Genomic DNA, 16,479 nt, shown 5'->3' on the forward strand with positions numbered 1-16,479 from the left:
CCCCATCCCCCCCACCTTACCTCCTTCCCCTCCCCACAGCACCTGTATATATGTATATATGTTTGTATGTATTTATTACTCTATTTATTTTATTTGTACATATTTATTCTATTTATTTTATTTGGTTAATATGTTTTGTTTTGTCGTCTGTCTCCCCCTTCTAGACTGTGAGCTCGCTGTTGGGCGGGGACTGTCTTTATATGTTGCCAACTTGGACTTCCCAAGCGCTTGGTCCAGTGCTCTGCACACAGTAAGCGATCAATAAATACGATTGAATAATGAATGAATGTTGCCAACTTGTACTTCCCAAGCGCTTAGTCCAGTGCTCTGCACACAGTAAGCACTCAATAAATACGATTGAATAATGAATGAATGTTGCCAACTTGTACTGAGTCCCTTCCTTCCTCTCCCCCTCGTACCCCTCCTCATCCCCCTCATCTTACCTCCTTCCCTTCCCCACAGCACCTGTATATATGTATATGTTTGTACATATTTATTACTCTATTTATTTATTTATTTTACTTGTACCTATCTATTCTATTTATTTTGTTAGTATGTTTGGTTTTGTTCTCTGTCTCCCCCTTTTAGACTGTGAGCCCACTGTTGGGTAGGGACTGTCTCTCTATGTGTTGCCAACTTGTACTTCCCAAGTACTTAGTCCAGTGCTCTGCACACAGTAAGCGCTCAATAAATACGATTGATTGATTGATTCCCAAGCGCTTAGTCTAGTGCTCTGCACACAGTAAGCGCTCAATAAATACGATTGAATGAATGAATGTTGCCAACTTGTACTTCCCAAGCGCTTAGTCCAGTGTTCTGCACACAGTAAGCGCTCAATAAATACGATTGAATGAATGAATGTTGCCAACTTGTACTTCCCAAGCGCTTAGTCCAGTGCTCTGCACACAGTAAGCGCTCAACAAATACGATTGATTGATTGATTGAATGAATGAATGAATGAATGAATGAATGAATTGAGGAGGGAGAGAAAAGTGGGCGGCCCCAGAAGCAGGGAGGGGGGGCAGGGGGCGTGGCTTGGGCGCGCGCCGCCGTCCGTCCAGGGCGGGAACGAGGCCCGGGGCGCGCGCGCGCACGACGACGACGCCCATTGGCCCGTGGTAGAAGGGGCGTGGCCTGGAGAGGGGGTGCCTGCGCAGGGGGGCGTGGCTGGGAGAGGAGCGCGTGCGCGCGCGCGACGACGACGCCCATTGGTCCGTGGGGAGAGGGGGCGTGGCTGGGAGAGGGGTGCGTGCGCTCCCGCGACGATGACGCCCATTGGCTCGGGGGGCCTAGGGGGCGTGGCTTGGAGAGGGGGTGCGTGCGCAGGGGCGGGGCGTGGCTTCGGGAGGGGGTGCGTGCGCGCGACAACGACGCCCATTCGTCCGTGGGGCGAGCGGGCGTGGCCGGGAGAGGGGGGTGCGTGCGCAGGGGGGCGTGGCCCGGGGAGGGGGCACTCGCAGACGACGCCCATCGGCTCGGGAGGGCGAGGGGGCGTGGCTGGGAGAGGGAGAATGCGTGCGCAGGGGGGCGGGGCTGGGAGAGGGGCGCGTGCGCAGGGGGGCGTGGCCCGGGGCGGGGGGTCTCTCTCTCTCTCGCGCGCGCGACGATGACGCCCATTGGCCCGTGGGGCGAGGGGGCGTGGCCTGGAGAGGGGGCGCGTGCGCAGGGGGCGTGGCCCGGGGCGGGATCGCGCATGCGCGGGCGCGTGACGACGACTCCCATTGGTTCGAGGGGCGAGGGGGCGTGGTCCAGGGAGGGGGGTCTCGCGCCCGCGCGCGACGACGACGCCCATTGGCCCGTGGGGTGAGGGGGCGTGGTCGGGGGCGTGACGTCACGGCGGCCGCCGTTGGGTGTGACGCGATAAGGCTGCGCCGCGGCCGGTGGCCTCGGGGCTCACGGGAGGCGGCGGCGGGAGTCGGGGAGGGGGGGGCCGGTCCGACTCCATTCGGTCCGGTCCGGTCCGCGAGGAACAGCGCGAGGTCCCCGCGTGGGCGGCCGGAGCGGGAGCAGCAGCGGCGGGAGGAGGAGGAGGAGGAGGAGCTGGCGGCGGCGGCAGCGGCGGCGGCGGCGGCGGCGGGATGAACCGGGGCCGTGGCGCCTGAGCCCCCGGGAGCCCGAGCCCCTCCCTCCTCCCTCTCCGACCCGGTGAGCCACCCGACCCCACAACCCTCCCCGACACCGGCCCCGGTGAAGAGGGGGCCTGCCTGCCTTCCTCCAGCCGTACTGTTAACCATAATGGTGGTGTTTGTTAAGCTCTTACTATGTGCAAAGCACTGTGCTAAGCGCTGGGGTAATAATAATAATAATAATGATGATGGCATTTATTAAGCGCTTACTCTGTGCAAAGCCCTGTTCTAAGCGCCGGGGAGGTCACCAGGTGGTCAGGTTGCCCCACGAGGAGCTCGCAGGCTCCATCCCCGTTTTACAGGTGGGGGGACTGAGGCCCAGAGAAGTGAAGGGACGTGCCCAAGGGAGCCCGAGCCCCTCCCTCTCCGCCCCGGTGAGCCACCCGACCCGACACCAACCCTGGAGAAGAGGGTGCCTTCCTTCCTTCAACCGTCCTGTTAATGATAATGGTGGTGTTTGTTAAGCCCTTACTATGTGCAAAGCACTGTTCTAAGCGCTGGGGTAATAATAATAATAATGATGATGGCATTTATTAAGCGCTTACTCTGTGCAAAGCCCTGTTCTAAGCGCAGGGGAGGTCACCAGGTGGTCAGGTTGCCCCACGAGGAGCTCCCAGGCTCCAACCCCGTTTTACAGGCGAGGGGACTGAGGCCCAGAGAAGTGAAGGGACATGCCCAAGGGAGCCCGAGCCCCTCCCTCTCCGCCCCGGTGAGCCACCCGACCCGACACCAGCCCTGGAGAAGAGGGTGCCTTCCTTCCTTCAACCGTCCTGTTAATGATAATGGTGGTGTTTGTTAAGCCCTTACTATGTGCAAAGCACTGTTGTAAGCGCTGGGGTAATAATAATAATGGCATTTAGTAAGCACTTACTCTGTGCAAAGCACTGTTCTAAGCGCTGGGGTAATAATAATAGTGATGGCATTTATTAAGCGCTTACTGTGTGCAAGGCCCTGTTCTAAGCGCAGGGGAGGTCACAAGGTGGTCAGGTTGCCCACGAGGGGCTCACAGGCTCCATCCCCGTCTTACAGGTGAGGGGACTGAGGCCCAGAGAAGTGAAGGGACATGCCCAAGGGAGCCCGGGAGCCCGAGCCCCTCCCTCTCCGCCCCGGTGAGCCACCCGACCCGATCCGGCCACCAGCCCCGGAGAAGAGGGGGCCTGCCTGCCTTCCTTCAACCGTCCTGTTAATGATAATGGTGGTGTTTGTTAAGCCCTTACTATGTGCAAAGCCCTGTTCTAAGCGCTGGGGTAATAATAATAATAATGATGATGGCATTTATTAAGCGCTTACTCTGTGCAAAGCACTCTTCTAAGCGCCGGGGAGGTTACAAGGTGGTCAGGTTGCCCCACCAGGAGCTCGCAGGCTCCATCCCCGTTTTACAGGTGAGGGAACTGAGGCCCAGAGAAGTGACGGGATATGCCCAAGGGAGCCCGGGAGCCCGAGCCCCTCCCTCCTCCCTCTCCGCCCCGGTGAGCCACCCGACCCGATCCGACACCGGCCCCGGAGAAGAGGGGGCCTTCATTCCTTCCTTCCTTCCTTCCTTCAGCCGTACTGTTAACGATAATGGTGGTGTTTGTTAAGCCCTTACTATGTGCAAAGCACTGTTCTAAGCGCTGGGGTAATAATCATAATGATGGCATTTATTAAGCGCTTACTCTGTGCAAAGCCCTGTTCTAAGCGCAGGGGAGGTCACCAGGTGGTCAGGTTGCCCCACGAGGAGCTCGCAGGCTCCATCCCCGTTTTACAGGCCGGGGGACTGAGGCCCAGAGAAGTGAAGGGACATGCCCAACGGAGCCCGAGCCCCTCCCTTCTCCCTCTCCGACCCGGTGAGCCACCCGACCCGATCCGGCCACCAGCCCCGGAGAAGAGGGGGCCTTCCTTCCTTCCTTCCTTCAACCGTACTGTTAATGATAATGGTGGTGTTTGTTAAGCCCTTAACTATGTGCAAAGCACTGTTCTAAGCGCTGGGGTGATAGTCATAATGATGGCATTTATTAAGCCCTTACTATGTGCAAAGCACTGTTCTAAGCGCTGGGGTAATGATGATGGCATTTATTAAGCGCTTACTATGTGCAAAGCACTATTCTAAGCGTAGGGGAGGTTACCAGGTGGTCAGGTTGCCCCACGAGGAGCTCGCAGGCTCCATCCCCGTTTAACAGGCGAGGCAACTGAGGCCCAGAGAAGTGAAGGGACATGCCCAAGGGAGCCCGGGAGCCCGAGTCCCTCCCTCCTCCCTCTCCGACCCGGTGAGCCACCCGACCCGATCCGGCCACCAGCCCCGGAGAAGAGGGGGCCTGCCTTCAACCGTACTGTTAACGATAATGGTGGTGTTTGTTAAGCCCTTACTATGTGCAAAGCACTGTTCTAAGCGCTGGGGTAATAATAATAATAATGATGATGGCATTTATTAAGCGCTTGCTCTGTGCAAAGCCCTGTTCTAAGCGCCGGGGAGGTCACAAGGTGGTCAGGTTGCCCCACGAGGAGCTCGCAGGCTCCATCCCCGTTTTACAGGTGAGGGGACTGAGGCCCAGAGAAGTGAGGGGACATGCCCAAGGGAGCCCGGGAGCCCCTCCCTTCTCCCTCTCCGCCCCGGTGAGCCACCCGACCCGATCCGACACCGGCCCCGGAGAAGAGGGGGCCTGCCTTCCTTCAACCGTCCTGTTAATGATAATGGTGATGTTTGTTAAGCCCTTACCATGTGCAAAGCACTGTTCTAAGCGCTGGGGCAATAATAATGACGATGGCATTTATTAAGCACTTACTATGTGCAAAGCACTGTTCTAAGCGCTGGGGCAATAATAGTAATAATGATGGCACTTATTAAGCGCTTACTCTGTGCAAAGCCCTGTTCTAAGCGCCGGGGAGGTCAGAAGGTGGTCAGGTTGCCCCACGAGGAGCTCGCAGGCTCCATCCCCGTTTTACAGGTGAGGGAACTGAGGCCCAGAGAAGTGAGGGGACTCGCCCAAGGGAGCCCGGGAGCCCGAGCCCCTCCCTCTCCGCCCCGGTGAGCCACCCGACCCGATCCGACCACCAGCCCCGGAGAAGAGGGGGCCTTCATTCCTTCCTTCCTTCAACCGTCCTGTTAATGATAGTGGTGGTGTTTGTTAAGCCCTTACTATGTGCAAAGCACTGTTCTATGCGCTGGGGTAATAATAATAATGGCATTTATTAAGCACTTACTATGTGCAAAGCACTGTTCTAAGCGCTGGGGTAATAATAATAGTGATGGCATTTATTAAGCACTTACTATGTGCAAAGCCCTGTTCTAAGCACAGGGGAGGTTACAAGGTGATCAGGTTGCTCCACGAGGAGCTCGCAGGCTCCATCCCCGTTTTACAGGCAAGGGGACTGAGGCCCAGAGAAGTGAAGGGACATGCCCAAGGGAGCCCGGGAGCCCGAGCCCCTCCCGATCTCGATCCCACAACCCTTCCCGACACCAGCCCCTGAGAAGAGGGGGCCTTCCTTCCTTCAACCGTACTGTTAACGGTAATGGTGGTGTTTGTTAAGCCCTTACTATGTGCAAAGCACTGTTCTAAGCGCTAGGATAATAATAATAATAATGGCATTTAGTAAGCGCTTACTATGTGCAAAGCACTGTTCTAAGCGCTGGGGTAGTAATAATGATGATGGCATTTATTAAGCGCTTACTATGTGCAAAGCACGGTTCTAAGCGCAGGGGAGGTTACAAGGTGGTCAGGTTGCCCCACGAGGAGCTCACAGGCTCCATCCCCGTTTTACAGGCGAGGGAACTGAGGCCCAGAGAAGTGAAGGGACTCGCCCAAAGTCACTCAGCTGACAAGTGGCGGAGGCCAGATTTGAACCCACGGCCTCTGACTCTTTTTAGACTGCGAGCCCACTGTTGGGAAGGGACCGTCTCTATATGTTGCCAACTTGGGCTTCCCAAGCGCTTAGTCCAGTGCTCTGCACACAGTAAGCGCTCAGTAAATGCGATTGATTGATTGATTGACTCCAAAGCCTGGGCTCTTTCCATAGGGACCGTCTCTATGTTGCCAACTTGCCAAGCGCTCAGTACAGTGCTTTGCATACAGTAAGCGCTCCATAAATACGATGGGTCGGGACCGTCTCTCTATGTTGCCAACTTGTACTTCCCGAGCGCTTAGTCCAGTGCTCTGCACACAGTAAGCGCTCCATAAATACGATGGGTAGGGACCGTCTCTAGATGTTGCCAACTTGTACTTCCCAAGCACTCAGTCCAGTGCTGTGCACACAGTAAGCGCTCAATAAATACGATGGGTAGGGACTGTCTCTCTATGTTGCTAACTTGTAATAGTAATAATAATGATGGTATTTGTTAAGTGCTTATTATGTGCAAAGCACTCTTCTAAGCGCTGAGGGGGATACAAGATGATCAGGTTGTCCCACGAGGGGCTCACAGTCTTAATCCCCATTTTATAGATGAGGGAACTGAGGCTGAGAAGTTAAGTGACTTGCCCAAGGTCACACAGCAGACATGTGGTAGAGCCGGGATTCGAACCCATGACCTCTGACTCCAAAGCTCATGCTCTTTCCACTGAGCCAAACTTGTACTTCCCAAGCGCTTAGTCCAGTGCTTTGCACATAGTAAGCGCTCAATAAATACGATGGGTAGGGACCGTCTCTCTGTGTTGCCAGCTTGTACTTCCCAAGCGCTTAGTCCAGTGCTCCGCACACAGTAAGCGCTCAATAAATACGACTGAATGAATGAATTTATGGAGCGCCTACTGTGTGCAGAGCACTGGACTGAGCGCTTGGGAAGTACAAGTTGGCAACATAGAGAGGTGGTCCCTACCCAACAGCGGGCCTGTGGAGACCCCCCGCCTTGTCGGGGGGCGGGGGCGACGGGACCGGGTCCTCCCGGAGGAGGAGGAGGAGGAAGGCCCCTCTTCCTCGGCCCCACCGGCCTGGACCCCTTGCGGGCCGGGAGGCCGAGTCCGGATTGGGCCACCGGCTCAGTGGAAAGAGCCCCGGGCTTGGGAGTCAGAGGTCATGGGTTCAAATCATCATCATCATCAATCGTATTTATTGAGCGCTTACTATGTGCAGAGCACTGTACTAAGCGCTTGGGAAGTACAAATTGGCAACACATAGAGACAGTCCCTACCCAACAGTGGGCTCACAGTCTAAAAGGGGGAGACAGAGAACAGAACCAAACATACTAACAAAATAAAATAAATAGGATAGAAATGTACAAGTAAAATAAATAAATAAATAAGTAGAGTAATAAATATGTACAACCATATATCCATATATACAGGTGCTGTGGGGAAGGGAAGGAGAGGGATGGAGAGGGGGACGAGGGGGAGAGGAAGGAAGGGGCTCAGTCTGGGAATCCCGGCTGTGCCACTTGTCCAGCTCTGTGACTTTGGACGAGTCGCTTCACTTCTCTGGGCCTCAGTGACCTCGTCTGTAAAATGGGGATGAAGACTGTGAGCCCCGCCATGGGACAACCTGATCACCTTGTACCACCCCAGCGCTTAGAACAGTGCTTTGCACATAGTAAGCGCTTAGTAAATGCCATTATTATTATTATTATTATTATTATTATTATTATTATTATTATTATCCCCGGGGCAGCCCCCGCCCGCCCGGACTTTCTCTGCTCCCACGCTCCGGGCCCGGGGCAGCCCTTTCCCCTCCGCGTCACCCGGCCGAGGGTCATCGCCCCGGCCCATCCCGGCACCCGCTGGCAGCCCCCGTTTCTTCTCCCTCCCCGCAGGCCGGCCTGGACCCCGGACGCTCCCCTCCGGACCCTGGATCCCCTCTTCAGGGCCGGGGCTGCAGCCAGAGGGAACGGGGTTAGACTTCAGGGAGGTCTCTCGGATGGGGGTAAAGGGGAGTGAGCCATCCCCCTGCTCCGAGGTTTCCTCAGCGTGGGGCAGATCTCCCTCGGGGTTCGGGGAGGGGCTGACAGCCCAGTGTGGAGGGCGGGTGGGCGATGGGGTGACCCCCTCAGCTGCCCGGAGAGGACCTGGATTCTCTCTCCTGTTTTTTTTTCCACCGCCTACATCTTTTCCCCTCCTTTTGTATTGCTAATCGGCGCTTCCCCCACCTGCCCATCTTCCCTGGGCCCGCTCCCTCCCGGTGAAGAAGGAGGGAGAATGAGGGTTGGGAGACAAGAGGGCTCTTGAGGCCCAGTGATGGAGGGTAGTGGGGATGGACGGGAATGGCCACCTCCCCGAAAAGGGACCCTGCTGGGTTGGACCGGATGCCCGAGCCCACGAATGGGGGCTCTAATATAGTGCTCTGCACGCAGTAAGCGCTCAAGAAGTGCTATTCATTGATGGGCGAATGGAGGAAGGAGGCTCGGGGCCAAACCCTTGACCCTTGGCGATGGAGCTGGGAGATTGTGGTAGATGGAACTGGGCGGGGGGGGGGGGACCCTCAGTCTCAGAGGCCACGATGAGGGAGGGGTTTGGCCGGCCTGGTGGGGGGCAGATGGGGATGGAATCCAGATCCCGCCTCCCCTCCTAATTGTCGTCTCCTTTCCTCCCAGGCTGCCGGAAGATGAAAGAGACTGTCCAAGGGAAGCGCCCCTGGCGTTCTTCGGCAACCCTGGGAGCCTCCCCGAGGGCGGCGGCCTTCCCCCGGCCCCGCCGGGAGCGCCTCCGCTGGCCGCCGCCCCCCAGGCCCTCCCTGAAGGCCGGAGGGGGGTTCGGGCCGGACCCAGCAGGCCCCGGGGTGGCCCTCCCCGCCCGCCGCCTCCCCGCCCCCCGGCCCTCCTTCGACGCCTCGGCCAGCGAGGAGGAGGAGGAGGAGGACGAGGAGGAGGACGACGAGGATGAGGACGAAGAGTCCGAGGAGGACGAGGACGACGATGAGGAGGAGGAGGAGGAGGAGGAGACGGCGGCCTGGGGGCTGCCGCCCGGCTGGGGCCGGCTCGGGGGGCCCCGGCCCCCGCGACCGGCCCCGGCCCGGCCCCCGCCCCGTCCCCCGGCCCGCCGGGCCTGGTCTCAGCGTCGCCGCCGGGCCATGCAGGCCTTGCAGCTGCTGCTCTACTCCAAGAGCTCGTCGCTGACATTCCACTGGAAGCTGTGGGGGCGGCGGAGGGGCAGGCGGAGGGGCGCCCCGCACCCCAAGACCCTCCCGCCGCCCCAGGAAGGCGGCGCCGCCCCCGGGGCCCCGCCGCCCCCCGGCTGCCGCTTCGGATCCCCCCGGGGCCCGCCCCCGCCCCGGCTGGGGCTGCTGGGGGCGCTCATGGCCGACGGGGCGCCCGGAGGGGCCCTCCCGCCTCTGGGCGGGGAGCCCCTGGAGGACGAGGCTCCGGGGCGGGCCCGGCGCTCCCCCCGGCCCCCAGAAGCGGACCCAGGTAGGTGGGGCCCGGGGTTCCCACGGGGGTGTCTTGAGCCCACTGTTGGGTAGGGGCCGTCTCTATGTTGCCAGCCTGTACTTCCCAAGCGCTTAGTACAGTGCTCTGCACGCAGTAAGCGCTCAATAAATACGATTGATTGATTGATTGAGTGGCAGGGCCCAATTCATTCATTCAGACGTAGTATATGAGCGCTTACTGTGTCAGAGCGCTGGACTAAGCGCTTGGAAAGTACAATACAGCAATAAAAAGAGAGAGAATCCCTGCATCCTAGCCGGTCTCTCTTGGCCCAGTTTCCCAGCTGCTGTCCCAATCCCCGATCCCCGGCCCCGGTGCCAAGGGAAGAGGAGGAGGAGGGTGCTTGGTGTCCCCTCTGGCATCCCCATGTGACCCCTTCCAGTGCGCCCTGGCTGACGGCCCCATCTCCCCCCACCCCCGCCAACCCCCCGCCGCCCGAACAGCGGGGCCGGGGTCTCCTCGCCGACAGGGCCCCCTGCCCCTCCCTGCTCTCTTGCCCGTAGGCGCGGCAGCGGGCGCTCTCCCCAACGGCTTTGGAGGGCTGTCAGGGTCCGAGGGCGAAGCGGGTCCGCTCCCTGCCGACGCCAGCATCCTCATCAGCAACGTGTGCAGCATCGGGCCCCGGGCCGCCCAGGAGCTCTTCCAGGGGCCCGAGCTCGGGGCCGCCGAGGAGCGCGAGCGGCCGGGGGACAAGGCCGGCCAGCACAGCCCGCTGCGGGAAGAGCACGTCACCTGCGTTCAGAGTGAGGCGCCGCTCCCCCCACGCCCCCGTCCTCACCCGCCGGGGGTGTCACTGGGATGCTCGCCCGGGTCCCACGACCCGGCCCGGGAAAGCGAAAGGCCGCCGCCCCCTCCCGCCCCCCGGGGTCGGGTCCCCCAGGCTTGCTCGGCCACCCCCCTCCTCCCACCCCGGCTGACTGGCGCCGACCCCCTCCATCCCCACCCCAGGCATTTTGGATGAGTTCCTGCAGACGTACGGCAGCCTGATTCCCCTGAGCACGGACGAGGTGGTGGAGAAGCTCGAGGACATCTTCCAGCAGGAATTCTCCACCCCGTCCAGGTGCGGCCCCGCGGCCGAGGCCAAGCTCCCTCCCAGATAGGCTCTCCGGGCCGGGAAGGACCTGCTGGGGAAGAGGGGGCTCGGTGGGCCGGGGGGATGCGGACGACCGGGGCCGTGACTGGGGTCAGCGGGGCGCCCTGCCCGGGCCGGGACCCCAGCTCTGGTGGCGACGACGGGCCCTTTTGAGACTCCGGCGCCGGTCCGTCCCCCAACTCCCAGCGTAGCATGATGGGGCGGGCTATCTCCACCCCTCCGCGTTCCCGAAACTGCCTTTCTTCTCGTCTCTCGCCCTCACACCCAAACCCCGCTCCCGGAGCCCACCCGTCTTTCCAGCCACGTGACTTTCCCCAGGAATGAAGCCCCGCTGCGTCCCTGTCCACTGTGGGAAGGAGCATTTCCCCACACACCCCCCATTCCCCCTCAAGTTCAGGTCCTCCAGTGGGAGTTGGAGGCGGAGGGGTCAGCGGACCCACGGCGCCGTGTTGGTCGGACCCACGCCCTTTGTGATAGTCACTGCCCGTTAAATCTCACGGCCTTCATTTTGGCCCGCGGAAGGCCCACCCTCTTCTCTAATCTCCTCCTCCCGGGACCATTTGGTGACCTTTCTTGCCCTTTCCCAGGCTCACACTCTGACCAGACCTGCCCCCCAGATTCCGGGATTGGGCTCCCGGGCCCTGGCTTTATAGAGTGGTCAGCAACACCCTGTGCCGGGTGCTTTCTAGCCCCCATCTGCGGTGGGATTTTCTGGCTCCCGCTGGGTGTGACCGTAATGATTGGGTCTATCGGTTGCTGGTATTTATTGAGCACCTACCGAACGCAGAGCAGAGTGCTTGGAAGGGCACAGTTAGACGTGGCCCCTGCCCCTCTGGAGGAAAAAAATGGCAAGTCAATCAATCAATCGTATTTATTGAGCGCTTACTGTGTGCAGAGCACTGTACTAAGCGCTTGGGAAGTCCAAGTTGGCAACATATAGAGACAGTCCCTACCCAACAGTGGGCTCACAGTCTTGGCGGGTCAGTCCCATCTTTCAATCAATCAGTCAATCGTATTCATTGAGCGCTTACTATGTGCAGAGCACTGTACTAAGCGCTTGGGAAGTACAAATTGGCAACACATAGAGACAGTCCCTACCCAACAGTGGGCTCACAGTCTAAAAGTCTTTCCTTCCCGGGTGGTGGTGGCCTCCTTGCTGGTCACCTTCTACACAGCTCTGACCCCGCCACCGGTAGAGATGATGGGGCCGGGAGTTCTCAGTGTGCGCTCCCTCCCCCGAGCTCGTCCTGGCACCGCTCCCAAGGAGACACCTCCCCCCACCCCCACTCTGTATACTCACCCTCCACCTAATGGTACCTCGTTCCTCACCCGATTGTGCCAGCCCATGCCCCCTCCCCTCCACCCCAAACCCGCAGTTAGGTGCTTGGCTCTAAGGAAGAACCAGATGGGATCGGGTGTGACTCCTCCCCGCGGGGCAGCCGGGCGGCCCGGAGCCTTCCCCCGTTCTGCCCCCCGCCCTCCCGTCTCATCCCCAGGAAGGGGTTGGTGCAGCAGCTGATCCAGTCCTACCAGCGCATGCCGGGCAACGCCATGGTCCGGGGCTTCCGTGTCGCCTACAAGCGGCACGTGCTGACCATGGACGACCTCGGCACCTTGTACGGGCAGAACTGGCTCAACGACCAGGTGCGGGCGGGGAGGGGAGGCCGGGGCGACGGGCAGCAGGGATCGGGGCGGGGAGGGCCAGGGGACCAGCAGACCCACCGGACAGCGGGCCCACTGGCGTGTTTTGGGTGGGGGAGCGACGCGGGGGTGGTGAAGGAGGCCCCTGCTGCCCCCTGACCTCCCCTCTTCCCCCTCCAACCAGGTGATGAATATGTACGGAGACCTGGTCATGGACACCGTCCCGGAGAAGGTAGGGAGGGAAGGACTCCCGGGTCGCTGGAGCGGTGGGCCGTGGCGGGGCGGGAGGTGTGAACGGGGGGGGGGGGGGGGTCTCTGGGGTGGCGGCTGGGACCCAGAACGCCCGGGCCCTCTGCGGACAGCGAGACCCCGTGGCCCGGGCACCCCGCTGGCTCTCCGTGTCCGCGGGGACCCCTGCCGACTCCGGTAACCCCGGTGGCTCTCCTATGTGTCGTTGGGACAGGTCCATTTCTTCAACAGTTTTTTCTACGACAAGCTCCGCACCAAGGGCTACGAGGGGGTGAAAAGATGGACCAAAAATGTGAGTCTGCCTCCCGGGGAGGCCTCGCTTTCCCACTCTCATCTCCCCCGCCCCCCGCAAAATAGCAAGGCTGGGCCTCCACCCTCTCCTCCCATCCCCTCGCAGCCCCCACATTATTATTAATGGCATTTACTAAGCGCTTACTATGTGCAAAGCACTGTTCTAAGCGCTGGGGAGGTTACAAAGTGATCAGGTTGTCCCACGTGGGGCTCACAGGCTTAATCCCCATTTTACAGATGAGGTAACTGAGGCCCAGAGAAGTTAAGTGACCTGCGCAAAGTCACACAGCTGATAATGGGTGGAGCCGGGATTTGAACCCACGACCTCGGACTCCAAAGCCCGGGCTCTTTCCACTGAGTCACGCTGCTTCTCTCCCCCCAGCTTCTGCCTCTCCTCTTACCTTGGCTGGACCGGGGCTGCCCCTGCCAGGGGAAGGAAAGCGGGAGTGGAGTTGATCTCAAGGCAGTCGATAGTCTTGGGCACCTATCGTGTGCACAGCCCTGTGCTGAAAGCTTAGAGACAGAATCAATCAATCAATCGTATTTATTGAGCGCTTACTATGTGCAGAGCACTGTACTAAGCGCTTGGGAAGTACAAATTGGCAACACATAGAGACAGTCCCTACCCAACAGTGGGCTCACAGTCTAAGAGGGGGAGACAGAGAACAGAACCAAACATACCAACAAAATAAAATAAATAGGATAGAAATGTACAAGTAAAATAAATAAATAAATAGAGTAATAAATATGTACAACCATATATACATATATACAGGTGCTGTGGGGAAGGGAAGGAGGTAAGACGGGGGGATGGAGAGGGGGACGAGGGGGAGAGGAAGGAAGGGGCTCAGTCTGGGAAGACCTCCTGGAGGAGGTGAACTCTCAGCAGGGCCTTGAAGGGAGGAAGAGAGCTAGCTTGACGGATGGGCAGAGGGATTGAGGGCATTCCAGGCCCGGAATTGTGAATTGTGAAGGCACAATCAATCGACCGACCCTGCTTATTGAGAGCTTACTGCGTGCAGGGTATCATACTAAGCGCTTGGGATAGTACAGCCCAACTATGTGGCGGACCCTTTCCCTGCCCACGGCGAGCTTACAGCTTAGTGGGCGAGGGTACAAGGGTAGGGGTGAGCTTACTCTAGACACCATGGCGAAGGAGATAAGGCGTGGGCTTTGGAGTCATGGGTTCTAATGGTGGCTCTGCCATTTGTCTGCTGTGTGACCTTGGGCGAGCCATGCGGTTCTCCGTGCCTCAGTCACTTCATCTGCAAAAGGGATTTGAGAGTGTGAACACCATGTGGGACAGGGACTGTGTCCGACTGATTTACTTTGCGTGGGCTTTGGAGTCACGGGTTCTAATGGTGGCTCTGCCACTTGTCTGCTGTGTGACCTTGGGCGAGCCATGCGGTTCTCCGTGCCTCAGTCACCTCATCTGCAAAAGGGGGATTTGAGAGCGTGAACTCCATGTGGGACAGGGACTGTGTCCGACTGATTTACTTTGCGTGGGCTTTGGAGTCACGGGCTCTTATGGTGGCTCTGCCACTTGTCTGCTGTGTGACCTTGGGCAAGCCATGCGGTTCTCCGTGCCTCAGTCACCTCATCTGCAAAAGGGGGATTTGAGAGCGTGAACTCCATGTGGGACAAGGACTGTGTCCGACTGATTGACTTTTAGACTGTGAGCCCACTGTTGGGTAGGGACTGTCTCTGTGTGTTGCCAACTTGTACTTCCCAAGCGCTTAGTACAGTGCTCTGCACATAGTAAGCGCTCAATAAATACGATTGATGATTTACTCGTGTCCACCCCAGCACTCAGTACAGTGCCTGGCAAATAGTAACCGCTTAACGGATACCACAATCTTTAATTATTCTTGTAATTAGACGGACCTTAGAAGTTTCCCAGCAGGAAGAAGCTGCGGAGTTTACTGATAAGGGTGGTGAAGCCCCAGGGAAACCAAGCCGTGCGGTCGCTCGGACGGGGGCCTGCTGGGTTGGCAGGGGTCCCGGGCCACCGGGGCTCCCCTCCCTGTCCTGGGGGGAGGGCGGGCGCTGAGCAGCCGGCCTCCCCTCCCTCTCTCCAGGTGGATATCTTCAACAAGCAGCTGCTGCTCATCCCCATCCACCTGGAGGTACACTGGTCCCTCGTCTCGGTGGACGTGCGGCGGCGCACCATCACCTACTTCGACTCCCAGCGCACGCTCAACCGCCGCTGCCCCAAGGTCAGCCCCCGACCCCGGCGGGTGTCCAGGGCCCGGGATCGGCGGGGGGGGCTCCCACGATCCCAGGGGCGAGGCGGCGGCGGCGGTCCCGGGCCGCTCCGCTCCCTCCCTGCCGGGCCTCGGCCTCCGGAGACCGGAGACCCTTCTGCCCCACCGCCGACCCCGGCCTCCCCATCACTTCCCTTCCCAGCATATCGCCAAGTACCTTCAGGCCGAAGCAGCCAAAAAGGACCGGCCTGATTTCCACCAGGGCTGGAAGGGTTACTTTAAGATGGTGAGCGACTCCGCATGGGCTCAGGGGAGCGGGGGCGAGGGGGGAGACCCCCGGCGGGTGGGGGCAGCCAAAGAGGAGGGTCCGGCCCCCCCCCGTGACGACCGTCTGTCTCCCCCTGCCCAGAACGTGGCCAGACAGAACAATGACAGTGACTGTGGGGCCTTTGTTCTACAGGTGAGTCAGGGGCTCCATCTTGACACCCTCCCCTCTCCCCAGCATCGTGCCCCAAAGTCACCTCAGGGACACCGACCTGTTGACCGTCCCCGATCGGTCATTCGTATTTATTGAGCACTTACCGTGTGCAGAGCCCTGTACTAAGCGTTTGGGAGGGTACAGCCCCCCTCCCTCAGACTGATAGTCCCCGTCGATGCCCTCCCCTGTCCTTGGGCATTGGGGGACGGTGGAGAGTGGTTGGTGAGGGTGCGGGGGGGTGTCGGTGACATGACCGAGGCAGAGGGTGGGAGTAGGGGTGGCCCCGCTTCCTCACCATTGCCCTTTCTCCCTCCTCGCTTCTCCCCAGTACTGCAAGTTCCTGGCCCTTTCTCAACCCTTCAGCTTCACCCAGCAGGACATGCCCAAACTGCGGAGGCAAATCTACAAGGAGCTGTGTCACTGCAAACTCACTGTGTGAGCCCCCACCCCTCTGCCGTTTTTCATATTTAAATGTCTCCCCCCTGGTTCCTGTATTTTTTTTTTTTTTCCACTTCTGGCAAAGTCCCCATTAGTTCTTCGCGGGGTGGGGGTGATGGGGGGGGGACCCTCACTTCCTCCGGCGTTGGGGGAACAATGGGGAGGAAGCCCCCCCCCTCCTCCGTGTTAGTGGAGTCGTCTGTTCGGGGTGGGGGGGACACAGAGGGGCCCAGCCTCCCTAAACTTGGTTTTTTTTATATATATATATATATATAAAATGCCATGGTCCTGCTCTGGTTAATAAAGGATCCTTTGGAGATGTGTGTTTGGTGGCCGGGGGCCGGGCCGGGCTGGGAGCCGCCGGCTCACTCCAGTCAGCCCTTTCCCGTTAACCACAGGCCCTCTGACGCCCGACCCCCCACCGGCGACCCAGAATCTTTCACTCCTTCCCTCGTCATCAACCGTATTTATTGAGCGCTTACTGTGTGCCGAGCACTGTACTAAGCGCTTCCCTCGATGCAGCCCTCCGCCAGTAGCCGGAAAGGGAACGGCCAATGCAGAATGGCCAGGTGGAGGGGTGGCTGTAGCAACGGCGAACCCTCAGCCGCCGGGGCCCGAGCGGAGGTTGGCCGGGG

General features: G+C 59.5%; 2 protein-coding genes across 2 annotated transcripts; one reads left to right on the forward strand and one right to left on the reverse strand.

Annotated features, from left to right (window-relative positions):
* Nucleotides 1–1,289: 1,289 nt before the first annotated feature.
* Nucleotides 1,290–8,183, reverse strand: LOC119946774 (basic proline-rich protein-like). The gene is made up of 4 exons (XM_038768225.1): nucleotides 8,176–8,183; nucleotides 7,718–7,901; nucleotides 1,601–1,866; nucleotides 1,290–1,497 (listed from the first exon to the last, which is right to left on the reverse strand). The coding sequence occupies exons 1-4, from the start codon at nucleotides 8,181–8,183 to the stop codon at nucleotides 1,290–1,292; spliced, it is 666 nt and encodes a 221-aa protein (XP_038624153.1).
* Nucleotides 2,061–15,895, forward strand: SENP3 (SUMO specific peptidase 3). The gene is made up of 11 exons (XM_038768634.1): nucleotides 2,061–2,145; nucleotides 8,620–9,432; nucleotides 9,954–10,193; nucleotides 10,399–10,510; nucleotides 12,040–12,187; nucleotides 12,369–12,416; nucleotides 12,648–12,725; nucleotides 14,803–14,940; nucleotides 15,131–15,214; nucleotides 15,338–15,388; nucleotides 15,735–15,895. The coding sequence occupies exons 2-11, from the start codon at nucleotides 8,631–8,633 to the stop codon at nucleotides 15,843–15,845; spliced, it is 1,812 nt and encodes a 603-aa protein (XP_038624562.1). The 5' UTR covers nucleotides 2,061–2,145; nucleotides 8,620–8,630; the 3' UTR covers nucleotides 15,846–15,895.
* The last annotated feature ends 584 nt before the right edge of the window (nucleotides 15,896–16,479 follow it).

This window comes from Tachyglossus aculeatus, chromosome Y4 (genome assembly GCF_015852505.1).
Source record: "Tachyglossus aculeatus isolate mTacAcu1 chromosome Y4, mTacAcu1.pri, whole genome shotgun sequence".
Lineage (NCBI taxonomy): Eukaryota > Metazoa > Chordata > Mammalia > Monotremata > Tachyglossidae > Tachyglossus > Tachyglossus aculeatus.